General features: G+C 44.0%; 2 protein-coding genes across 2 annotated transcripts in view; one reads left to right on the plus strand and one right to left on the minus strand.

Annotated features, from left to right (window-relative positions):
- Nucleotides 1-6,201: 6,201 nt before the first annotated feature.
- On the minus strand, nt 6,202-7,421 carry LOC147302821 (syncytin-A-like). Its single transcript, XM_086284498.1, has one exon. The coding sequence runs from the start codon at nt 7,119-7,121 to the stop codon at nt 6,297-6,299; it is 825 nt and encodes a 274-aa protein (XP_086140624.1). The 5' UTR covers nt 7,122-7,421; the 3' UTR covers nt 6,202-6,296.
- An 11,373-nt stretch (nt 7,422-18,794) lies between these two features.
- Nucleotides 18,795-26,158, plus strand: part of LOC147302822 (ribonuclease inhibitor-like) — a gene marked incomplete at its 5' end in the record, with an annotated part of 440,111 nt that continues 432,747 nt past the window's right edge. Inside the window, one exon of the mRNA XM_086283601.1 lies at nt 18,795-19,015. Within this exon, the coding sequence (XP_086139727.1) occupies nt 18,795-19,015 (221 nt within the window). The remainder of the gene's footprint in view (nt 19,016-26,158) is intronic.

The raw sequence follows: 26,158 nt of genomic DNA on the forward strand, positions 1-26,158 counted from the left end.
ATTTCCTCATAACCCTCTTTTGTCTGACCATTTGATCCCATTTGAATTTGCAATAAAGGATCCACAGAGTTTGGTGACAATAATGACAGTAGATGTTTGTGTGAAAGTGCTGGAAGCAAATGAGTGTGTGATGTTCTTTCAGTGTTGCACTTTGTAGACGCTCCCTGAGCACTGGTCTCACAGCCAGCTGCACATAGAGACCAGTGTTGTTAGTCCAGGTCAGAAGATGACTTGTTGGAATGAAAATGAGCTTGTAGTTTGTCTGCTTTAATAATGTGACTGGAAAAAGGTGTTGGACTTCAAATATGTCCATTTCTGTCACACTTCACCTTTAAAAGTGAAGCCATGTGGTTCCTGGAAGGAAAAACACGACTTTTTCAAGTCTTTGTCCTGTTTTTATGAGAAATGTATGACTTTAATGTGAAACATTCAGAGTTTTTTCTCTTGTTGTGTTTGTTTGAAGCTGCTTCCTGTTGGCTTCAGCTGTTTGGAGTTTCCATTTTCTAAACTTCTACATTCTGAACCTTCTTCAGCTCTGAACAGATGATGAAACACTGAATGATTTCAAGCACTTTGTCTAATAAACTTACATCTTTCATTCTTTATACAGATTGAGGAGCTGTGGTTTGTCAGATATTGGCCTTGATTATCTGGCAGCAGCACTGAAGTCCAACCCCTCGTATCCCACAGAGGTGGACCTGAGTGGAACCTACAGCAACCTGAAGGGTTCAGGAGTGAAGCATCTGTGTGGTTTTCGGGAGAATCCACGATGTCGATTTGAAACTCTGAGGTCAGTCAGCATGTTTTAGTTGTGCTGAGATGAATATGATGTGAAAGTTGTGCTGACACTAAACTGCAGACATCAGGCTGATATTATACTGATCCACACTGAGGATCTTCATGGTAAAGTCTGTTTTCTTCTTCTCTGGTTTAGTCCATTGACTGCAGCAGAACAATGTTCACATTTCAAACAGTGATACTCAACGTATGGCCCGCGGCCCACACGCGGCCTGCCCACCTTTCCTGATTCAGAGAGAGGGGACCCTGATTAACTGTGTAGCTTCTTCCTCACAGTTCTAAGTATCAGACACAACAATGAATAATCCACAGCTGACTGTCTTTAGCAGGTCAAAGGTCACGGCACACAGCACTCTGTGAAACAGTTTGGAGCAGGAATTCTTGCACATTTACAAACTGACACTGCTGCACGGCATGCTGGGTAATGCTAGCTGCTCAGGTATGGGCGTGCTAATGGCTGTGAGGCTCTGTGGCTGCAGAACACCGAAGAAGAGAAAAGAGAGGTGGAGGATGAAGAAAAGAGGCGGAGATGAAGCAGAAGTTTTGCTCCAGAGAGGAGCTGTGTCTGTGTGGGCGGGGCTCAGACAGCTCCGCCCACACAGTGACAGTGAAGCAGGTGAAGAGTAATAAATGAAGACAGCAGACAGGATTTGATAAGCTGATGTACAAACATGTAGGTCGTGTCCAAATTCATGGGCTGCATCCTCCTGAGGCCGCATTTGTAGACCGATTACGTCGCAGCGACACGTCGAAGGCTGTCCAAATTCGTAGACTCCTCCGAATGCAGCCAACAAATGCGTCCTCCTTTTCCCCGAATTTGAAGGATGGGTCGGGTGTGTCCTTCGTGGCCTACCATATCCCAGAATTCATAGCGCGGCCCAGCCAAACTCCAGTTTCCAACAATGGCGGCCGCTACTAAGTTTTAAAATGACTCATACTAATCTTTTTCGGTCACAAAATAAACTTTTAACATATTTTCAGGCGAGAAAGTAGCTGTGTAAACATCAAATATCTGCTCGGTTTATCAAGATACCGCATATTTGCAAAAGTGCTTCGACGTTTTCGGAGACGTCTGCTACCCACCAGCTCGATAGCTCGCCGGGAGCTCGAGGGTCACTGAAGCCGCCGAGAACGGCACAACTCCCGGCACATCATTTTCAGATCACCGCGGACTTTCGCTACTCAGGTTAAACGTGATATATAAGTCACTTAGACAATCTCAAAATGTTATTGTTTGGCTTTTTTCAGTGTTTTGTTTGTTCGTGAGTAAATCGGTTTGGCTGAGATTAAAGTTATTAGATTAGATTAGATAAAATAAAACTTTATTAATCCCCCAGGTGGGTTCCTCCTTGGTCTTTACAGAGCTGACTAAACGTCAAACAGAAAACTGATTAAACAGAAGTATGAGACGGTCGAGAATTTACGCCAGTGTCCTGTTATATTTTAGATAGCAAGGAGCAGACGGCTGAGTTTATTAAACTCCACCGAGACAGCGGTGACGCTAATCAGAAGGCTAGACCGTCCAATTTCCCCAGCCGTTTATTTCCAGCCTACCCGACCTTCTGAGGACCCAGCCCACGTAGACCGCAAAGGCCGGGTCCTCGGGAGGATGCAGCCCATGAATTTGGACACGACCGTAGAATGATGGTGGCAGCTACAGAAACAGGTCCATACAGACTGAAGCGTGTCTCAGTCTGAATGTACACTGCTGTTATAAGAGCTGTGGAAACTCAGGTCAAAAGGACGTAACCACACTGCTGACAGTTCCAGGACAGTCACAGAGTTACAGCATCATTTGTGACCATAAAGACAGAAAGCTCATCCAAATCCTGGGATTAAAAGTCTGTCCTGGTGGTGTCCAGTCAAACACGTCTCTGTGAAAGCTTCAATCCAACAGGCTCCAAAGTCCTTCTGCTCATTTCCTCGCCGGGTTCTTGATGCTCCTGTACCATCTCTCTGTCATCCTCCTCGCTCCCTCTTTGCACTCACAGTCTTTGTGCATCATTAACACTCACATGTGGAAAACCAAAGTTTTACTGGGCAGAAGATGATCATCAGTGACACTGTCTTTAAAACACTCTTGTTAGAAATGTACGACTTTAATGTGAAACATTCAGAGTTTTTTCTCTTGTTGTGTTTGTTTGAAGCTGCTTCCTGTTGGCTTCAGCTGTTTGGAGTTTCCATTTTCTAAACTTCTACATTCTGAACCTTCTTCAGCTCTGAACAGATGATGAAACACTGAATGATTTCAAGCACTTTGTCTAATAAACTTACATCTTTCATTCTCTATACAGATTGGAGCGCTGTGATTTGTCAGAGATCAGCTGTGATTATCTGGAAGCAGTGCTGAAGCTCAACCCTTCGTATCCCAGAGTGGTGGACCTGAGCTACCACAAGCTTCAGGATTCAGGAGTGAAGCAGCTGTGTGTTCTTCTGGAGAATCCACAACATCAAATTGAAACTCTGAGGTCAGTCTCCACGTTTTAGTTGTGCTGACACTGTCGATCTGTGGAACTAAAACCTTTATACAGGAAGTCTGGTTCAGCTCTTTGTAGACCTTCTAATCTCTGATGCTCTGAGTCTTACTCAGTAGATGATGCAGAGTTGTGAAGCCGATGTGGGTGAGGACACTCGCCCAGCTCTAACTACTTTGACGTCCAGGCGGCTTCCCTGCTTGTCCTGATACAAACAAACCTGAGTAACCTTGCAGGTCAGATCTCATCAGTCACACCTGTTATGGCAGCTCTCCTCTAGATTGTAGTTCTTGTTAACCTGGGATGGTTTTAGAAGCCTGGACCACAGACTGCAAGGGAAGATATTACTGGGAAAGGCCAAAGCAACCTATTAGACCCATTAAACACTAACATAGATGAATACTCAGATTTAAACCTTTATTGTTTCACAAAGGGTTAAAAAGGGAACGTCCACAGTTTAGACTGCAGCAGATTTTATTAAAGCAGTTTGACAGGAGCAAAGCAAAAACACAAAGAATAAGTGTTTCACATATTAATACATATAACATAATCATAAAAGAAAAGCAAAATAATGATACAAAAGAATGAAAAAGTTGTCCAGAGCAGCAGGATGTCTGAGGTCTGCAGAAACACAAAAACACAGCAGCTAAAAATAGTTGTTGAAAGAAAACGAGGTGGGAGCTGCTGATTCCTGAGCTTTGATACTGGATTAGCTTCAGTAGTTATTCCCATCACTGCTGTAGGAGCTACATTTAGTCACAGCTGATTGTCTCCTTTGACCAATCAGAAGACTACTGTTGTAAAAACAAGCAGACAAAGAACCAATGAGAGTGAAGAACAGGATAAAGAGCTCGTGTGATGGAGGCAAAGCAATAATCAGCAGACTGTAGCAGTTTCTATCTGGATGAAAGTAGAAGGAGCTCAGCGGAGCTCAGTCCCATATCTTTGTTTAGAAACAACATCAGTGATTTCCTGCTGCTTGAGATGATTCCAGCAGCTCTCATTACAGCAGCTGATGAGAGAAACAGCTGATGGCTCACAGCTCGTGCACTGTTGGATCTCCAGATGTTCACGTGGCTGAAGTCTGTGAAGAAACTGTGGTCCACGTAGTTCACACGGCCTCAGATTGGACCGAGCTCCCTGGATCACTGCAGCATCCTCAGCTGGTACATGGACGTCTCTGCTCCTCAGTCTTGGAGCCCCTGCAGGTCCGTCCACACCACCAGGGTCTTCTCACTCACCTTTCCTTTGTCCTCGTCCTTCATCGGCCGTGCTGTGTCTTTGTTCCTGCGGTGTTGTTCCCACGATGCAGCGCTGATGTTCCCTCCTTGAATGCACAACAAGTACGGTGCTGATCTTTCTCGGGTGGAGCAGAGACAGATTGAAGTCTTTCAGGCTTTAGTGCCGACTTCCCTGACAGAGGCTGGACTCCATGGTCTGCACAGGAGGCTTCTACACTGTGTGGAGGTGACTCCTGGACTTGAAGACAGGCTGCAGGTACATGTGTGATGAAGAGGAGCTACAGCAGTGTGATGGAGCTGCAGGTGTGAAGGAAGTCCTGCTGTCCTGTCCCACCCTCATCTTTGCTTCCTCTGTCTTCTCTGGACTTGTCCTCCTGTTTCAGAAACAGCACTGCTTCATGCCGAGGGTGGACGGGAGCGTTGGCTCTGATTCTTTTACCGTCCACCACAAGGAGACACTGATGCTGACCTCCTGATTCATCTGCATGTGTTCTGCTTCACACTGCTCACCTCCACCAAAGACTTCACAAACATCTTCTTTCTTTGAGTCCAGTTTGTCCCACAAACACTTCCAAATCTCCTCCTCTGAGATTCTGCAGCTTCTTGCAGTGTGACTCAGCTGACTTCTGACAGACCACAGACTGGCACAGCATCCACATGTGTCTCCTTTCAAACAGGCTCTTGATGTTTCCTCCCACATCATTCTGGCCTCTCAGTCTCCTTTGTTCTCCAGCTCTGTAGCTCCAGCTGGTGAAGCTTCAGTTTTCCATGTTGGTAACAGTAAACTACAGCCTCTGCTGTCAGCTGGGTAACTAAACAGAGCTGCAGCACGTCTCTGCGGTGGTGCTACATCCAGCCTGCAGACGGCCGTCTACATGTTGTAGTGGTTTACAGTCACCAGGGGGCGCTGTCCCAGCCATGCAGGCAGTGGGCTGCTCTGCTTGTGCTGTTGTTGGTGAAGCTGAAGTGAAAGTGATAGGTTTGTAGTTTGAACCTATCCACTGGAACGTTAAGGACAATCTGCTACGCAGCAAAAAGCAAGACACAAGGCACCAAAGTTCTCTGGTTTACTCATGCATGAGGGAGACCTGGCTGGAGCCAAGCGTCGTTCCACCACTTGACCACCATCAGACTCTCAGCCAGGCTCCCCATAGCACTCCTTTTATTGTGGTTACATGAATATGCATAGGGTCATTAACATATAGCATCTCACATAGGTATACATGTGAACAAAGAATACTGTGTGTGTGTGTGTGTGTGTGTGTGTGTGTGTGTGTGTGTGTGTGTGTGTGTGTGTGTGTGTGTGTGTGTGTGTGTGTGTGTGTGTGGTACTGCTGATCAAAGGGTCATATAACATCCTTGGTCAGGAAGAGGGTAGACCCCCCTTCACCCTAGATGGTTCACCCTAGATAACGTGGTGAGGAAGTCCAGCAGTTCATCTAAACAAAAAGCACTTAGACTAGAACAGACGTAGCTACGTTAATCCTGCCATAAAACAATAAGAGAAGGTACGACCTCTCTCGTGCTCCCAGGATGTGGGTGTGCATTCCAGTGTGGAATACACACCAAGCCCCTGCAGCCTGCTAAAGATCACACATCCTATCACTACACAATTGATTATACACCTCTAAGAATATATGGTTAAATATTTCCTAATACAAATGACAATAATAAAATCTAAACCCATCATCACCACCCTGTATTGTCATTTTTTAAGGCTATACGGCATATATATATCTTCAGCTCTACACCACTTGTCAACATTTTCAGTGCAGGCTTCATTTCATACACACATATTAGCCTTAGCATCCATGTCACTCTGCTGCAACAGTATGAAATTGGTAAAGGTGTTAGCAATCATTTTATTCACCATCGATCTTACACATGGCAAGATGCAACCTGTAAACAAGCAAAGCAAAGCCAATAATGTAAGAATGGGAGTCAAAAACTTTAGAAACATATTCCACCATGGTCCAGATGTCAACCAGGCTATCCAGCCTTGTGACGTGTCTCCTCCTGATGTGTGGTCCGCCACATATTTCTGCAGAGCAGTTAAGTTCTGCAGTGCCTCATAGATGTCTCCTCCAGTCGTATATCCATCCGGAATAAACGTACAACATGTCTCTCCAATCAGCTTACACACTCCTCCTTGTGATGCTGTTATCAAGTCTAGGGTCAGCCTGTTCTGCAGTACCATCGTTCTGATGGCCTTTTGCTCCTCCGCTAAGGCTGTTCCCAGAGTCTTAGTGAGATTAATGTGTCGCAGTAAGGCATATCGGTTGATCTCCACATGATCCCGCACCTCTGCAACTCCGATGTTTGGGATCAAACTTTGGAAGAATTTAGCTCCTCCACTCCAAATGCGGAATTCTCGTGGCACTCCAGTGTCTACTGTCACTCCAAAAGAGTTAGGTGAGGCTATATTCACCTCACGCTTCCGTCGGTTGCTAGGGTGATGTTCAACTCTGTCCATGAAGAAGACATGATCCGATAACTTCACCACGGCACACAATCCTCCCCATCCCTCAGGGAGTGATAGATAGGCTTTATGTCCACACAAGAAATACCAATCAGCCAAAACTCTTGTTCCTTTACTGCTCGGCACCATCCTTGCACATCCTGTCCACTTCTGACTCTTTGCTTTTACTGGTATCCTGTAAGCCCGGTTGGACTTGCATTCAGTCCTCCTTAATGTCAAGTTCTCAGCTCACTTTGCACTGGTCAAGCATTTCATACACCTGCTCTCATTCTCTGGAGGGCAGTAGGTGTATATGTATCCACATAAACGAAGCGGCAGCTCCCCCACTGACAGTGATCCATTGTTCATCACACACAACGGCAGTTGAGCTGTATTCAGCTTGTTCAGCAATATTATGTCTGGCAGTGGGTCTGACACTTGAGGCCAGGCCAATAAGTCAGTTTGCTCAGAACAATTCACATCTATAAGTGGCGACTTACTCCAGGTGATGTTCAGAGGTGTACTATAGTTGGCCTGGGACCAGAGGACTCTGTTGCCAGGATGAGTTGCTAAGCCCAACAGACACCAACTCCTGTCCTCTGGTATGCTGTACGGCCACAGTCCAGATGTATATGCGGATAACGGCATATGAGCACACACATAGCAGTCCGTCCTATTGTTCAAGTGAGCAGTTGTATTCATAAACTGCCACCAAAAGTTTGTAGAATAGCCATGAGGGTATTGGGTGTGGTTTCCTTGGACATACAGGGTCTCCACAGCTGACCATGATGACATCAAAGCCATTACACCCAGCAGGGTAGACAACACTTTACCAGCCATTCTGATGAGTACCTGTGGCTCAGTTGGTTTCTTCACCGGATTGAGACGAAGGGTCCTAGAGGCTTTCCCCCCCTTTGTACCCGGTCTTCCTGCCACTTACTCCGAGCTGGCCTGGATGTGTGTCACCTTTTTGCAGTGGCTTTGGTGTATCCAGGTGGGTCGTTCTGCAATCTTCACAGCAGTTGGTGTTGTCAGCAGAGCCTGGTATGGTCCGTCCCACCGTGGCTTCGACCAGCACTTCCTCTTTATGACCTTTATCAGTACCCAGTCCCCTGGCTTCAGACGTTCTTCCTGTACAGAAACAGAATCATCTGGCAGATTATTTGCACTCATGACTTCTTTGCTTTTCAGCATTTTAATCATCCAGTCTGCTAGTGTGTTTTCTTCTTCTGCTTTATCATTATCATTACAAAACACTGGAACTCTAAATGGCCTGCCATATATTATTTCAAAAGGCGTTAGGCCATTATCAGTTGGCGTGATTCTCATATACATTTTCACTAGCTCAATGCAGTCTACCCATGTTCTGCCTGTTTCCTCCATTGTTTTCCTGAGTCTCAGCTTTACTGTGCCATTAGTCCTTTCAACCAGCCCTGCACTTTGTGGGTGATATGAGCAATGGTTTTTCAGCGTTATCCCCAGATGTTGTGACATTTTCTCAATTACTTCATTCACAAAATGAGGACCATTGTCACTGTAAATAGTCTGGGGGATCCCATGCTCTGGGATCACATTTTTGCATATCACTTTAGCCACTGAAATAGCATCTGCTTTCTTAGTGGGGACAACTTCTACCCACTTTGAGAACGGGCACACAATCACCAGGCAGTACCTGTAGGTGTTACAGTTAGACAACTCAATGAAATCCATATGGATTACTTCAAATGGGTAGCTGGGTCTGGGAAACTTTCCTCTCCTAGGTCTGAGGTTTCCCTGAGCATTATGTTTACAACATATTAAACATGCTTTACAAAAATGTTTTGAATAAGCATTGAATCCCAGTGTGAAAAACTGCCGTTCGACTGCTGCCACCATCCCAGCTGTCGAGACATGGCAGAGCCCGTGGCTCAAACTTGCAGCAGTCCTATATAGGTTCTTAGGCAATATAGGTTTATCACAAAGATAGTAGACATCACCTCGCAGGCTTGCTCCTTTAGTGAGCCACAGCTGCTTCTCAGCTGGAGGTGAGTGTGACTGCATGTCTGCTAACACATCATGTGTGATGGGCGTAGTTTGCTCCTGTGACGCCAGAACATGAACCCCATGTGTTCCAAGGGCCGCTTCCTTTGCAATTTTATCTGCAAAGGCGTTGCCTAGTACAATGGGGTCAGTGCCACGTGTGTGTGCTGCACATTTACAAACCGCAACTTTACTAGGCAGTAAGACTGCTTTCAACAGGGCCTGCAACAATGTCGCATGCTCCACAGGTTTACCTGTTGATGTTGTCATGCCTCGTCTTGACCACTGAGCGGCAAAGAAATGAAGTGTAGCATATGCATACTGACTGTCAGTATATATAGTCACTGCCTCCTGTCTCTTCTGCGCCTGTTCTAACCACAATTTAGCGGACGCCACTTGTAACTCTCTCTCCTGTTTCAATTTCCCTGTCGCACAAGCTGCTTTCACTGTCAACTGGTCTACTAACATTTGACATTGTCCTACAACCAATTTACCTTCAAAATCATATTTCTTGCGCCAATGTCCTAAATACTTTGCGCTACCGGGAGCGAATTTCACCATAAACTTCTCGTCACCCTCTGACACACTCTTGGTTGCTTGGGAACCCATAATAACAACAACAGCTGCCGACGTCACAGACCACGTGTTCTGCTCCGCACACACTCACACAACAACAACAACAACAAAAAATATCCTCACACACAAACAACAAAAATTAGGCCTATTGTCTCAACGCAGTCTCACACAGTGACTGCGTGCTTTGTCGCACACAGTGGCAAAGACTTACATAGCAGTGATCACGCGCTTTATCGCACACAGTGATAAAGACTTTCAACGCAACCTCACACAGTGGATGCGCGCTTTGCTGCACACAGCGGCAAAGAATAGTCGCACACAGTGACTACACGCTTTATCGCACACAGTGATAAAGACTTTACAACTCAGCCTCACACAGTGGCTTAGATTTTTCACATACCTACTTGGTGTTGCTTATTGCGAGTAGCATCAGTCCCGAATCCCGTCAATCGTCATCCATCGAGGAGAAAAAACAGACGGCTAATCCACCGGCTCGATGACGAATTCTCACGCCTCGGGACTTTGCTGCAGGACCTCTATAAGTCCTGGCTGACGTCAGTCTGTCGGCGTGTCTCTTTTCCCCTCGGTGAATGTCGACTCCAGGGATCCGGCTCTCGAAGGACCAATTAATGATAGGTTTGTAGTTTGAACCTATCCACTGGAACGTTAAGGACAATCTGCTACGCAGCAAAAAGCAAGACACAAGGCACCAAAGTTCTCTGGTTTACTCATGCATGAGGGAGACCTGGCTGGAGCCAAGCGTCGTTCCACCACTTGACCACCATCAGACTCTCAGCCAGGCTCCCCATAGCACTCCTTTTATTGTGGTTACATGAATATGCATAGGGTCATTAACATATAGCATCTCACATAGGTATACATGTGAACAAAGAATACTGTGTGTGTGTGTGTGTGTGTGTGTGTGTGTGTGTGTGTGTGTGTGTGTGTGTGTGTGTGTGTGTGGTACTGCTGATCAAAGGGTCATATAACATCCTTGGTCAGGAAGAGGGTAGACCCCCCTTCACCCTAGATGGTTCACCCTAGATAACATGGTGAGGAAGTCCAGCAGTTCATCTAAACAAAAAGCACTTAGACTAGAACAGACGTAGCTACGTTAATCCTGCCATAAAACAATAAGAGAAGGTACGACCTCTCTCGTGCTCCCAGGATGTGGGTGTGCATTCTAGTGTGGAATACACACCAAGCCCCTGCAGCCTGCTAAAGATCACACATCCTATCACTACACAATTGATTATACACCTCTAAGAATATATGGTTAAATATTTCCTAATACAAATGACAATAATAAAATCTAAACCCATCAGAAAGCGAGAGTTAAAACACTGAACAGTGCCCACTGAGCTTCTTATGCTCTTCTCATGCTCAAAGAAGTTTAACAGGAAGGACGACTCGTCCATCAGGCGTCCAGCTGTCCGTGACCGTGTCCACAGCAGAGTGTGACCGAGGCTTCATGCTAACACGCACACATGAAGCTAATACCACCACGAGCAGCTGCTCAGTGGATTTGGAGGACAAATGTCTGCAGCTTCTCACAGGCAGTATGCAGAATGTGGATCTCCACAAAGACTGTGGAGAGCTCGTCCCACACTCTAAATCCAAACTTGTCTGCACAAAACTTCTCACACGTTCCCGTCACAAGTGTCTTCTAAGTGAAGCTACCAGGTTCAGGTCCAGCTTGTTTATCTGGAGCTGCAGTAGATGATCCATCCTCACAAAGCAACACAGCAGATATGCAAACACACAACACAACCAAAGGATTCTCTATGCATGTCTGTGGCTGATGCTGCTGGAACGAAGCTGTTTGAAACCTTGTTGTTCTGCACTTTGGGACCAGAAGAGGAAACTGAAGCTCTGTGCAGAGGGTTCAATGGAAGCAGCCAAGCGCTGTAAGTGTCTGCTGTACAGGGATGCTGGTTCAGCTGTGGCTCAGTTTCACAGTGTGACTCAATAAAAGCAGCAGGAAATCAAAGCTTGATGCTTTCATCAGTGTGGAAATAAGAAAGTTTCCTGTGACAGACGCTGGAGCTCTTTCACTCTCAGCTTCAGTTTCAGCTTCAAACTTCTTCCAACATGTTTCTAACACGGCCACATTCCACCTTAATGGAGCTGATATCTTGTGCATCAGCACATTTTCTAAAGGCAGCGATCACATCTTTAGTTTTGGATGTTTAACTGCAGATTGTTTATGTGTTTATAGCACATTAATTACAGCAGCAGCGTTGACCACAGTGCTGTACAAGAATCCAAAATAACGATTAAAATAACTCCTAATATTAATATCACACATCAAATATCAAATAACTCTCATGCTGTATTAAAAGCCAGTGAATACAAATGTGTTTTCAGAGCAGATTTACAGAGACTGACAGCAGGAGCTGGGGCTGTTCGATAGAACGATGTATATATGATGACCATATGAAAACGTCTATCGTTTCATATCACGCTCTTTGTTTCCTGCTTATGTGTTTGTATGTTTTCCAGATAAAGCTTTCAAAATAAATCTGAAGATCCTGTTGAGAGTTTTCAAAATAAACACAATACAGTACTGCGGTCGCTCGTTTATCGAGTTACGTTCTAAAAATAAGTCTCAGAATGAAGTAGCAGCTTTATGTTTTACAAGTATTATAGAAGTTTTAAGGCAGTTAAACCCTCACTGCACACTTTCTACACTTTTCTCAGACAGGCATGAACATTTTCACACTTTTCTCTCTTGTTTAAACAAAGTTCAAACCTTCATAGAAAAATAAGTTCATTATTAAAGAATGAAAGCAAAGTGTTTCTGAAATGTGTCAAATCAGCCTTTGCTGGCATTAAATGAGCTTCTGTGTGAGGAGCACTCGTCCATGGCCTGGGCTCCTCGCTGTCAGGTAAAGTTTCATAAAGCTTTTGAGTTTTTCTGCAGATAATGTTGGTGTCCAGCACGATGTTCTTTTTCCTGCGGTCACTGAGCCACAAAGCCAAAGCTGACTCCATCCTTACGATGTTCTTGTTGTGGACAGTTACAACCTTTTTGCCTCCTTGTTGAAACTATGATGGTCAGCATCTTCCTCTGTCTTTGGCTGCTACCACAGGTGCAAAACGTCTCGTCATCATTGTTGTTTGTTGGGACAAAACGTACAAACATACAGTGCAGCACTGCAGAGTCACACTGCTGTAAATTTGAACACATTCTGTACTGTACAGGAGACACGGCACGAGATTGGCTGACAATGGTCTACAGCCAATCAGGACGCAGAACACAATGCGCTGTAAAAAACAAAAACATGCAAAATTGCACAAAAAAGATCAGCGAAACAGCGAGGCCGCCAAAGGTGAACTGTGTTACAGCGAGGGACCAGCGTATATGTGGTTGTTGGGACGATAAATGTCTTTGAGCTTGTGTCAGAAGACGAGCTGCAGCTTTCTGGACCAGCTGCAGTCTTGCCAGGCAGGTCCCACTAACTCCAACATATAAGGAGTTACAATAATCCAGCTGGGACGTCATGAAAACGTGGATCGCCCGTTCAAGGTTTTTAAAAGATATAAATGATCTCACCTTAGATAAAAGCCTCAGTTTGAAGAAAGACCGCTGTACAACTGAGCTCAGCTGTTTTACAAATTGCCGTCAAATATAAGCCCCAAATGTAATAATGCGATTTAATAAAAGAGCTGAACCAGTCTAATAGAGCGCCCTTGATGCCGCCATGCTCCAATGGTGAGGTCAAGATGCTGTGGTCAAGGCAGCGGTCAGATCCAAAAGCACAGCGGAGTCTCCTGATCAGTGGCTGATAAAAGATCATTAAGAACTTTTCAAAGTGCAGTTTCAGTGCTGTGAAGAGCTTAAAAACCAGACTGAAACCTTTACAACAGATTGCAGCTGAACAAATATAATCTTTTACAAAATCTTCGACAGGAAGGGAAGCTTTGAAATAGGCCTGAAGTTTGAGCAGACAGAGGATCCAGATCAGGTTTTTAGTACAGGCTGTACAACAGCATGTTTAAAACAGGCTGTACAACACCTGAACTAAGACTGCTGTTAAAAATCGCTAAGATGTCGGAACCGACAACCTTTAAAATCTTTTTAAACACGTGTTGGAACAACATCATTTGGACAAGATGATGTCTTTATAGCATCACATCGTTCCTCCACCTGATCAAACCACACAGGCTCAAACTGATCAAAAACAGCTGAGCAGGTGAATATTTTAGCCCCGGTGCGATCTCGGGCGAGAGTATCGATGATGGCCAAAGGGCAGCGTCCAGCTCTACGGCCGCTGAAGAGCAGACTCAACAGACGCGCGTGATGTGGATCCTACTGCTCTAAAATTGGAGCTTCTTCAATCCATTAAAGAGGACATTAGTACGCTGTTAAAAGAAGAACTCAGAAATGCATTGAAAGAAGATTTTGACAATATAAGGGCTGACGTGCAAGGACTGAGAAATGAGATCGCTAACAGCATGGCGGCGACGTGCGGCGAAGTTGATGGAGTAAAGGTTACAGTGAAAGAAGCTGAGGATGGGCTGTCAATGTGGAGCGATGAGGTGACCACCCTGCAGTCTACAGTAGAGAGTATGAAGGAGGAGCTGTCTGACCTGAAGGATAAATGTGATGAAGGCAGGAAGCGGAGAGCTAACATCCACATCATAGGGATCCCAGAGGGCCTGGACTCGAGCTCCTCCACGGCCGTATCCGTGCTACTACGTGAAGTGCTGGGTATGGATAAAGACGTTATTGTCGACCGCTCACACAGGAGCCCTATCCTGAGAAAGCCAGCTGGTGACCCGCACGCCGTCATAGCCGAGCGTCACTACTACCAGGATTGTGTGGCTACGCCGTGCCAGGGCCCAAGCCCCGCTTGAGTTTAACGGACAACCTATTGCAATATTACGACTGGGCGATATGACCCAAAGTTCATATCTCGATATTCTTTAGCTGGATGGCGATATACGATATATATCTCGATATTTTTGAAGCCAGAAAGTTCGAACAAAAAGAGAGTTCTTAGTCAAAGCTGTGTCCCAAATCTCACACAGGCACATTTATTAACATACAGCGTAGATGTACATGAAACAATTACTCAGGAATAAATGATCAGCATTTATTAAATAATAATGCTCCATAAATAAAAGAAAACAATGTTGTTTTTGTGCATAACAAAAAGCTCACAATCGTGCAGTCAAAATGTAAACAGACGCTGAGCATAATAACAAGCAGCTGCTCTGTTCCCAGGTTCTACTGCGTGACTGACAGCCTGGAGTTTGAAACCCTCTTTGTAACCGTGTCTCTTACAGGTGCCATTTATGGTCCTTATACACACTCAATACAGTAATATTACGTTGAAGCAGAGTACGTATCACTCCGCGAGGCTCCTCGTAGCTGTAATGCTCCAACAATCCATCAAGCGGTGCGGCCTCGTAGCTGAGCAAAGTCGTACCAAAACATCTTTTGAAAGGTTTCTGAGCGCCGTGTAGCACATAAAATCGGTTCGAGGTCAGTAAGCACAACCAGAATTCATCCATAAGCCGCACTGTCGATTTATGAGAAAATTACAGGATTTTAAGTGCAGAAAATATAGTTTATGGTTTTCCTTTGATCTTAGCAAATATCTACGCCTCTAATTGGGACGATCACAGATTTTTCACTAATGTCTTTGCGCGGCTCCCCAATATGTCATCACACAATATCATCTTTGAGGGAGACCTAAACTGCTCATTATCTGCTATGGACCACAGTTCACACAAAAGTACACTTAGTCCAAAGTCAGCATGCGTCATTCAGAGCTTTCTTGATAATTATGGGCTGGCTGATGTATGGAGATTTCATAATCCTGCTTCACGTCAATACTCTTTTTTTCTAATGTCCATAAAACATATATTTGTATAGAAAAACGTCTCCCTTTAGTTACAGAATGTGATTATAAGACTCTGGTGATTTCTCCTCTTGCTTTTTCAATGTGTATTCCTGATGCCTGCTCCAACTATCAGCCATGGAGATTCAACTCAGTGTTGTTAGCAGATGAAGAGTTTGTCAGTTACAAAAGGTCTCAAAGACATTTTTTTTCTATCAATCAGACCCCAGAGATGTCATCATCAGTCATTTGGGAATCTCTAAAAGCATCTGAGAGGCCAAATAATTTCATTTTGTGCCAAACAAAGTGCAACACTGAAAGAACATCATCCATAAATATTGAGTAAGAACTGGACTCTCATACAGCGAGACTCAAATGCCTTTAAACATCAGCTTATCCTGCTGATCCAAGTCCAACACTGAGTTTGTAAAAACATGTTTGTCAATCATTTTGTTTGGTTTCTGAGGAAAATGATTCAATAACTTGCTGCTAATACACAACATTTCATCATATTTCCTCATAACCCTCTTTTGTCTGACCATTTGATCCCATTTGAATTTGCAATAAAGGATCCACAGAGTTTGGTGACAATAATGACAGTAGATGTTTGTGTGAAAGTGCTGGAAGCAAATGAGTGTGTGATGTTCTTTCAGTGTTGCACTTTGTAGACGCTCCCTGAGCACTGGTCTCACAGCCAGCTGCACATAGAGACCAGTGTTGTTAGTCCAGGTCAGAAGATGACTTGTTGGAATGAAAATGAGCTTGTAGTTTGTCTGCTTTAATAATGTGACTGGAAAAAGGTGTTGGACTTCAAATATGTCCATTTCTGTCACACTTCACCTTTAAAAGTGAAGCCATGTGGTTCCTGGAAGGAAAAACACGACTTTTTCAAGTCTTTGTCCTGTTTTTATGAGAAATGTACGACTTTAATGTGAAACATTCAGAGTTTTTTCTCTTGTTGTGTTTGTTTGAAGCTGCTTCCTGTTGGCTTCAGCTGTTTGGAGTTTCCATTTTCTAAACTTCTACATTCTGAACCTTCTTCAGCTCTGAACAGATGATGAAACACTGAATGATTTCAAGCACTTTGTCTAATAAACTTACATCTTTCATTCTTTATACAGATTGTGGAGCTGTGGTTTGTCAGAGATCAGCTGTGATTATCTGGCAGCAGCACTGAAGTCCAACCCCTCCCATCTGAGACAGCTGGACCTGAGCGACAACAAGCTGCAGGATCCAGGATTGAAGCATCTGTGTGGTTTCCTGGAGAGTCCAGGATGTAAACTTGAAACTCTGGGGTCAGTCAGCATGTTTTAGTTGTGCTGAGATGAATATGATGTGAAAGTTGTGCTGACACTAAACTGCAGACATCAGGCTGATATTATACTGATCCACACTGAGGATCTTCATGGTAAAGTCTGTTTTCTTCTTCTCTGGTTTAGTCCATTGACTGCAGCAGAACAATGTTCACATTTCAAACAGTGATACTCAACGTATGGCCCGCGGCCCACACGCGGCCTGCCCACCTTTCCTGATTCAGAGAGAGGGGACCCTGATTAACTGTGTAGCTTCTTCCTCACAGTTCTAAGTATCAGACACAACAATGAATAATCCACAGCTGACTGTCTTTAGCAGGTCAAAGGTCACGGCACACAGCAGACAGTCAGAAATATTCTAACTCTGATCATTTATCAGTTGTGACACTGTGAGACTTGATCAGAGGTGTGATCATCACAGCAGAGGCCTTTGTGTCAAAGTCACTGAGGATCAAACAGAAACACATGAAGCAGATTTTCCTCTTCTGGCTTTTTATAGCAGATAACCTTCAAAATATTCTGCAGTCGATCAAAAACTGAAGCAAACCATGAAGCAACATGTGAACATGAGCTGATGCTGCTGAAGTGAAGCAAAGTTACAGAGGTTTGATTACAGACACAGCTGAGAGTTTGTAATCTGTCATCATTTTAAAAAGTTTCCATGGAACAGCAGAAATGAGGCTTTACTGTCAGAGGCCGACAGCACTGAACACAACAGCAGACTGGTGGCTAATAAACAGTGAATGATGCAGAAACAGATGTTTGAAGCTGTTCTTGGAGTACACTGAGAGAGAGAGAGCTGTGCAGGCAGGAACAGCCAAAGTCAGAGAGAATTCATGAGCATATTGATCAAACGTGAAGCAGAGTTTGGATCTTCTTTTGCTGCTGCTTCACTCAGTTTTGGTTGGAGACAGATGAAACCTGCAGCTTCAGGATCTGTGAGCTGTCCACTTTCAGCCCCGACGGCGTGTCCGTGTACGTGCCGTGGAGTGAACGATCCACGCTCTGTGTTTCCATCTTTGTGTGTTTAGCTGCTCTCATTTACTGTTTTAGCTGTTTGCTGCTTGTTGAAATAGTTTGTGAGCTTTAACCTGAGATTCTGGCAAAATACATTTATATAAAACATCGATTCAGGATTGAATGAATCAACATCGTTTTATTCAAATTAAAACCATTTAAATGGGAACATGAATTTTTTACAGCCGCCTCTAATGCTGGGTAATGTCAGCTGGTCCATGTGCAGCTGGCTGTGAGGCTCAGGGAGCGTCTACAAAGTGCAACACTGAAAGAACATCATCCATAAATATTGAGTAAGAACTGGACTCTCATACAGCGAGACTCAAATGCCTTTAAACATCAGCTTATCCTGCTGATCCGAGTCCAACACTGAGTTTGTAAAAACATGTTTGTCAATCATTCTGTTTGGTTTCTGAGGAAAATGATTCAATAACTTGCTGCTAATACACAACATTTCATCATATTTCCTCATAACGCTCTTTTGTCTGACCATTTGATCCCATTTGAATTTGCAATAAAGGATCCACAGAGTTTGGTGACAATAATGACAGTAGATGTTTGTGTGAAAGTGCTGGAAGCAAATGAGTGTGTGATGTTCTTTCAGTGTTGCACTTTGTAGACGCTCCCTGAGCACTGGTCTCACAGCCAGCTGCACATAGAGACCAGTGTTGTTAGTCCAGGTCAGAAGATGACTTGTTGGAATGAAAATGAGCTTGTAGTTTGTCTGCTTTAATAATGTGACTGGAAAAAGGTGTTGGACTTCAAATATGTCCATTTCTGTCACACTTCACCTTTAAAAGTGAAGCCATGTGGTTCCTGGAAGGAAAAACACGACTTTTTCAAGTCTTTGTCCTGTTTTTATGAGAAATGTACGACTTTAATGTGAAACATTCAGAGTTTTTTCTCTTGTTGTGTTTGTTTGAAGCTGCTTCCTGTTGGCTTCAGCTGTTTGGAGTTTCCATTTTCTAAACTTCTACATTCTGAACCTTCTTCAGCTCTGAACAGATGATGAAACACTGAATGATTTCAAGCACTTTGTCTAATAAACTTACATCTTTCATTCTTTATACAGATTGTGGAGCTGTGGTTTGTCAGAGATCAGCTGTGATTATCTGGCAGCAGCACTGAAGTCCAACCCCTCCCATCTGAGACAGCTGGACCTGAGTAATGACTCCTCTTGGTCTTCGACTAAGAACAAGCTGCAGGATTCAGGAGTGAAGCATCTGTGTGGTTTCCTGGAGAGTCCAGGATGTAAACTTGAAACTCTGAGGTCAGTCAGCATGTTTTAGTTGTGCTGAGATGAATATGATGTGAAAGTTGTGCTGACACTAAACTGCAGACATCAGGCTGATATTATACTGATCCACACTGAGGATCTTCATGGTAAAGTCTGTTTTCTTCTTCTCTGGTTTAGTCCATTGACTGCAGCAGAACAATGTTCACATTTCAAACCTTCAAAGAAGAAGAAAAATCCTCCACTGGAAAATTCACTGTGAAACTCTCAAACTCTTCATTGCACCTTAAAGTCTGTCTGACACTGAAATCCAAAGCAAAATGTGCGTTTGCTTTACAGACAGCAGTCCAACACAAACATACACACATCATCCAAAACACAGTCCAACATCCAAATCTCCTCCACTGCCAGCATGAATGATGGGAAAGAGAAGGAGGAACACTCTGACATTCAGGGTTAGAATGAGTTTCATCAAGCAGACTGTGAAGATCAAAGCTGCATTAGAAAGCTTACATGAATGAATGAGTGGACAGAAGTGGACAGAGATCATCTGAAGCACTTCAAAGGCTTTAAATCAGCACATTTCTCTTTATTCTTTATCAACTCTGTTAGTTTCTCTCAGTTTTCTGTGGAATGAAGCTAACAGCAGGCTAATAAGATGCTGACCAATAGGTTTCTATTAAAGGTTGTAATTTGTATATGAAAAAGTGCTTTGGCTCAGCAGGGATCAGCTTACAGGTAGAATACAGCTGCTGGATGGGATTAGCATGTCATAGCTATCTACCAAACTGCTAACTGGGGGATTTCAGGCCATCTATGGATCATTTTTGCTAACTGTTTATTCAGCTTAGGCTCACAGGGCTGCAGCCTGTGCCCTAGCTGTCATAGGGCAAGAGGCGTGGTCCACCTGCACAGGTGAGCAGTCCATCACAGGGCCAACAGAGAGCGACAGAGAAGCACTCCCTCACATCCACACCTACAGCCAATGTAGAAGCACCAATGAACCTAAGCAGCATTTCATTGGACTGTGGGAGAACATCCAACCTCCACAGGAAGGCCCAGCTGACCAACAAGCTTCAACCTACAACCTTCTTGCTCTAAGGCACTAGTGCTAACCACTTTTGCCCATTTCAGCCCAAATCCTGCATCTTCCTGTTTCTGACTCCAGGCCAGCTCCACTAACACTTTCTCATCAGACACTGCCACCTAGTGGAGGAAGTCTTAGTTCCATTTGAAGCTTCAGATTACAGTTAGTTCCTTTACAAAGAGGTGGAGGTGGTGGGGCTACAGCACCATCATCACTGAGTGCCATAGGACACTTAACCTTTGTTTCCATATGCTGGGAACTTCCTGTTGTTCCAAGGAGGACTGGAAAATGTGTGAAAATCTGCCAGTCAGTTCCTCACAGCACACTTCAATCATTTCCCTCCCACAGCATCAGGACCAGGGCTTTTTCTCTCTTTGGTCCCACTAAGAGATTTCCACACAAACACCTCATCAGTGGGACTCTCAGAGCTACCAGCCCTTTGCTACAATCACAAAGCTCTTCATTGAAATCAATGATATCAAAGCTGGAATCAAATGAGTCCAAGTCTTCTGCTGATTCAGCATCACATTCATCTTTGCTCCTTGTTCTGCATCCCCACCATGGACTTCATTCCTTTCCAAGCCAGCCTTGAGTGTCCTTTATTCAGCTCATCCTCTGCTTTACTTTTACACCTGATTTTAGCTGCTTTATCTCTCTTTCAACAGGTTTCTGTGCCTCAATCTTTTTCTTCTCTCCCTCATAACAAGACAGCTTCTTCTGCCTGAGAACATGTTGGAGTGATTTACTAATCCAGGGCTGCTTATTGGGGAAAATACTTCCTGTTTCCAAAGTAATCCCCATTTTTCCCAGAAAGAAATGTCAGTAGAAATCGATGATCTAAGTGAGAACATGAGCCTTTAAAAAGTCCCAGTGGGTGCAGTCAAAGCAGTCCCTCAGTCCCAGTATAGAGTCTTTGGTCCAGACTGGAACAGCTGTGTGCCCAGTTTGAGCTCTCTTCAGTGCTGTGACCTGACAGACCCAGAGGGGCCATCACATCACATTTAGAAGCTCCCCTGATGGAGCCACAACACATGTCCAATACTTAGTCTGTCTTGTTGGACCAACTGGAAGAAATGATTCAAGGACTTAGTCACAGAACAGAGATTCAAATCTCCAAAATCCAACTGGCTGCATCAGGACATATAGTCTGAAACTCTGCACAGTTTCCTGTTTGAAGCTGCTTCCTGTTGGCTTCAGCTGTTTGGAGTTTCCATTTTCTAAACTTCTACATTCTGAACCTTCTTCAGCTCTGAACAGATGATGAAACACTGAATGATTTCAAGCACTTTGTCTAATAAACTTACATCTTTCATTCTTTATACAGATTGCAGAGCTGTGGTTTGTCAAAGATCAGCTGTGATTATCTGGCAGCAGCACTGAAGTCCAACCCCTCCCATCTGAGAGAGCTGTACCTGTGGGGAAACAACCTGAAGGATCCAGATGTGAAGCAGCTGTCTGATCTTCAGCAGAGTCCAGACTACAGACTGGAGACTCTGAGGTCAGTAGAGTGATGGAGTGAGTGGGTGGTGCTGTCAGCAGTATTGTACTAAACACAGTCAGTATGAAACAAAGATCCAGTGTTTCCTGTAAAGCTGCAGCTTCTCAGTGAAGCTGTGAGAGGAGAACGGTGACAGGCTTCAGGATTGGACACAAACACTTCCTGTTTCTCACCTTTATGGTCACCATAGTAACGGCTGACACGCTCTGATCAAACGCTGTCAACAGCCAATCAGCTCTCTGAACAAAGCAGCACGCAGACCAATGACTGCATTGATTTCCAAGTTTAAAGCAGTGAAGAACACAGTCTGTAGGTGAGGAAGAATTTAGTGAGAGCAGATGTTTGGATGGAATTCCTCCAGTTAACAGCTGGAACCGTCCATCTGGATTGTTGGGCTTGTTGTTGGGGTTCCTACAGAGCTCAGAGTGGACACACCAAGGTTCTTCTAATGAATGAAAGTCCAAACTCAAACTAGGAGGGAAAAACATTTTCAGCAACTTCAATAAAAATCCAAAGATTAGAAAAAGTGAAGCAACAATGAGTCCTAGTACAGTCCCAGCACTGACGTCCCTGCTGCTCTTTATACTGGATGTGCTGCATCACTGACTGACAGCTGATGAAGAGTCTCTGGAAACACTCGTTTATCTCCTCTGCTCTTCCTCCTTCTCTCTGCAGGTGGAGCTGATGATGGTAAACAGGACGGTGTGTGTGCTGAGAGAGGAGCAGCTGTGTCCTGATGATCCAGAGAGGTTGAAGCAGCAGCAGCTTGTGTGTAGAGACGCTCTGACTGGGCCATGTTACTGGGAGGTGGAGAGGAGAGCTTCATCCAGCAGTGACTGACAGAGGAATGAAGTGCAGATGACTGTCAGTGCTGCAGAGTGAACTGCTCTGAGAACAGCTCCACTGTCAGACACAATGTAGAGTCCAGCATCAGCCCTGTGTGTCCCTCTGGATCTGACAGAGGATCATCAGTGTATCTGGACTGCTCTGCTGCTGCTCTGTCCTTCTACAGTCTCTGCACAGTCTCTGTCTCACTCTGGAAAGATTTTACAACTTGTTGTAATTACAGAACGTTAATATAATATTCAAACATGTGATCTTCTCTTTATTTCTGAATCTTTACCAAATAAAGAAAAACCAAACTAACAAACAGAAGCTGTCGTGTCCTTTTTCACCACATCTGTGAATCTTTTCTGTGTTTTTCCTCTTTTCCTCCTTCCTGCAGCTCCATCTTCATCATTCTGTGTCCAGTATATGTGAACACGTCCAAAGCATCTGAGCCTCATGTTACCCGTTTGTGTGAGTTACGCCTGTCGTTGTGTTGTGGTGTATAAATAAGGGGCAGGAGACAGCGCTGGATCTCTGAGTTCTTTACTCTCAATTTCTGCAACATCTGCAATATCTAGAAATGCAAACCTGTGAGCTGTGTGTGTTGTGCGTCTGCTCGGCCACCTCTCCTCCGGCCGTGCTGGAAGCAGCTGTGCGTTTGACAGTTTTATCGACTCGACAATAATCGAACAAATTAAATGTTCAAAAATATCAACTTAAGCACTTCAAAGTCAACAAAAAGCTTAAAACAATGAAATAATATTTCACTGACAAAACAACAGCTCATAAGAACGATACACAAAATAATACAGAAACAAACAAATAAAAGTTTTTAACCAGGATCCATGTTTTTGTCACAAACACTGAATCAGCTGATTCACTCTTTATGTTTCTGAGTTTGTTTTGTGATTATAGTTCTGGTTTCTGTTTCTGTGTCTTCACTGTGTCCCACGTCTCCTTACTTTGGACTCTGTGTTATATTTCCTGTTTTACTTTGACAGTCCTGTGTTACTGTTTCCTGTCTCGTGTGTGTAATTGGTCCCAGCTGTGTTTCCCTCCTCTCCCGTTCCCTGATTACTAAACTGCGTCCACGCCGCCGGCGCTCCTCTCCACAGCTGGATTCCAGGATTTCAGAGCATCCAGCTGTGGTGAGTGATGGAGACACTTTCTCTGCTCCCTCAGTAATCAGGACAGTTTATTGAACATCAGAGGACATAAAGGACTGTTTTTCACCTGCCCGTTCTGAACCTGGACATTAAAGACTGCTGGCTTCAAGGACATTAATCCCAGTGTCAGCCAGCCAATAACAGCCTGTGTTTTTCAGCTCTTTAGGAGTCAGAAATGAGAAAGACACAGACTGCTAACCGCTCCCTGCAGGAAATAAGCTCCGCCTCTTCCTTTCCTGTATATGAGTGATTCTGACATGAGACACAATGAGTTTCCTGTTTATTGTGACTTAAAGCGAGCAGCAAAGACACTAAACTGTGTGTTTCCAGCTGAAGCTGCTTTTTGTGTTGCTCCCACAATCCTGTCTGAAACAGTCAGTGAGGAAAACTCAATGTGACTTCAGAGTGACAGAGGTAAGCGACTCATGTTGTAACTGACGTCAGACGCCGGAGATTTTGGCGTAAAATTAAAGCGAACGGTAGTTTAGAATTGAACAAATTCCTTTAAGCTTCAGTATTACCAAATACACTTATCAATAGTCTTCTAACTAACAATATTTGTCTAAATCATCTCCAACACCCTGGAGAACAACGGGGAGAGTTTAGAGGCTCTCCAAGATTACATTGATCAGTGCTTCCAGGATCTTGTGATGAAGAAGGCTCAGAGTGCAAAACCTTCATCAAAACCCACCTGAAGCTGCTGGAGGACACGGTGAAGATCATCGCCTTTGATAGAGTGCATCGCATCGGCCCCATGCGGGCTGCGACCGGGAGACCACGTCCTACTGTGGCCAAGTTCGGCCACTTCAAACAAAAGGAACAGGTGAAAAGTCTCCGTGTCCATCGGTGTTTCTCCACGTCTCTCTTCCTTCTTCGTGTCATCTCTGTGTTTCCCTGCTGCCCTCATGTTTTCTGCTTTGTCTGTTAGTTCTTCCCAGTTTAGGTTGATGTTCGCTTCTTCCCTCACCTTTGTTATTTTCACTGTAAATAAATCTCCACTCGCATCTCCACCGCCGTCTGCATCTTGGTCCTCATTCACTCCACCACACGACTGCTGCCCCAGCCGTGACAACGTTTGATGTTTCCTCTACATTTACCTTTAAAAATTATTTAATTTGCCTTCTTTGGTATCATTTGGTATCAGATGGCCGACTTCTAAATGGTCACCATGGTCACCACCCAACTTGAGGAGTTTGCCCCCTCACATATACTAATGTGCCACAAACAGGACTTTAACATCACCAACCATTCCTATGTTATTACGGCGTATCCATATAACTGGCCCACCCTGTACAGTTATGCTTTCATGTTGACATACTGTATTAACACAATTCAGGGAGGATTCTAGGATCAGAGCTTTGGGGGGCTGAGCACCCAGAGAGCTGCCCAGCCAGCCAAGATACACTTTACTGGTCACAATGAGACTTCTTCCCCGTCTCTGTCCCTGCATCCTCCCTGTCCTCATGTTGTCTTCGCCTCCTTTATCAGTCATCATAATTTTACCGTCTCTGTGCAAGTCTGCAAATTTCTTTATTAAATCAAAAGATTATTAAATCCATCAAGTCTCTCTGTGCCTGGGTCCTCGTCACAAAACATGCCATCACTGTTTTGTACTTTTTAACAATTTAATCCCACATTTGTGAAAGAAAAGCAAAACACTTTTTTGAAAAGTCTGTAACAAAACCATCAATTCTGATCAAGGTTATTTAAATGCTGCCAAAGAAGAATGGATTGGAATAAAAAAAATACATATCCTAACCTTAATTACTGGAGGAGAATAATGAATGATGCTCATAGTGAGTAAGAAGTAAACTGAGTGCATATTTTGGACAGAGATTCACTTTTAATGAGTTTGTATAATATAATACAGATACATAAAAACACTCCTGAAACAGAATAAATTATTACAAATAAATTATTACAAAATAATAAAAAAATATTATGGATACTTTTGTTGTTAAAATGTTACCTCTCAACCAAGTTCTGCCTTTTATATTTTTAGTAGTGTGTCACACAAACAGCAAATATTGTCAAAAAAAAGTAAGTAAGTGCTGAAGCACCCCCAAAAATGAACCAAAGCACCCCAAAAATGAACCAAAGCACCCCAAAAATGGGCTAAAATCGCCCCTGTTAACAAATAATAGCCCAACAGTCAGTTTTATGCTTACTGTAGCTGTTAGCTAAAAACACTAATTTAGCTTAGTTTGCCCTGAATTCAGCTTTGACGAACATGATCGACTGTTTCCAGTAGAATTCCTCGTTGTCATCTTGTTCCCTCTCAGAGCCCCGTATGCTTGCAGAGACCCCTACAGTAGGGAAATGTGCCAAAGAACGTCCAAAACATTGCATTTTAGGTTTATTTATGCCTTACACACAATCCCAACTCTTTAGCTAACTTAACAACTTTGGCTAAAGTCTATAGTTAGTCTTACTCGTTTGTACAACATTTCTGGATCGCCACTGTTTGAAATGATATGACATATGACTCTCACTGAAACAGCAAACTTTGTAGAAAACACAACACTTCTGATTCTCTATCTAGCTGTTTGGTCACAGCTGTAGATTACATTATAAGTGGTTGTTCACTCTTGTCAATAATT

The sequence above is a fragment of the Aulonocara sp. 'chitande type north' Nkhata Bay genome, linkage group LG23, assembly GCF_057382095.1.
Source record: "Aulonocara sp. 'chitande type north' Nkhata Bay isolate Kocher_YH1m ecotype deep benthic linkage group LG23, A_spYH_male_GT1.1, whole genome shotgun sequence".
NCBI classification, from domain to species: domain Eukaryota; kingdom Metazoa; phylum Chordata; class Actinopteri; order Cichliformes; family Cichlidae; genus Aulonocara; species Aulonocara sp. 'chitande type north' Nkhata Bay.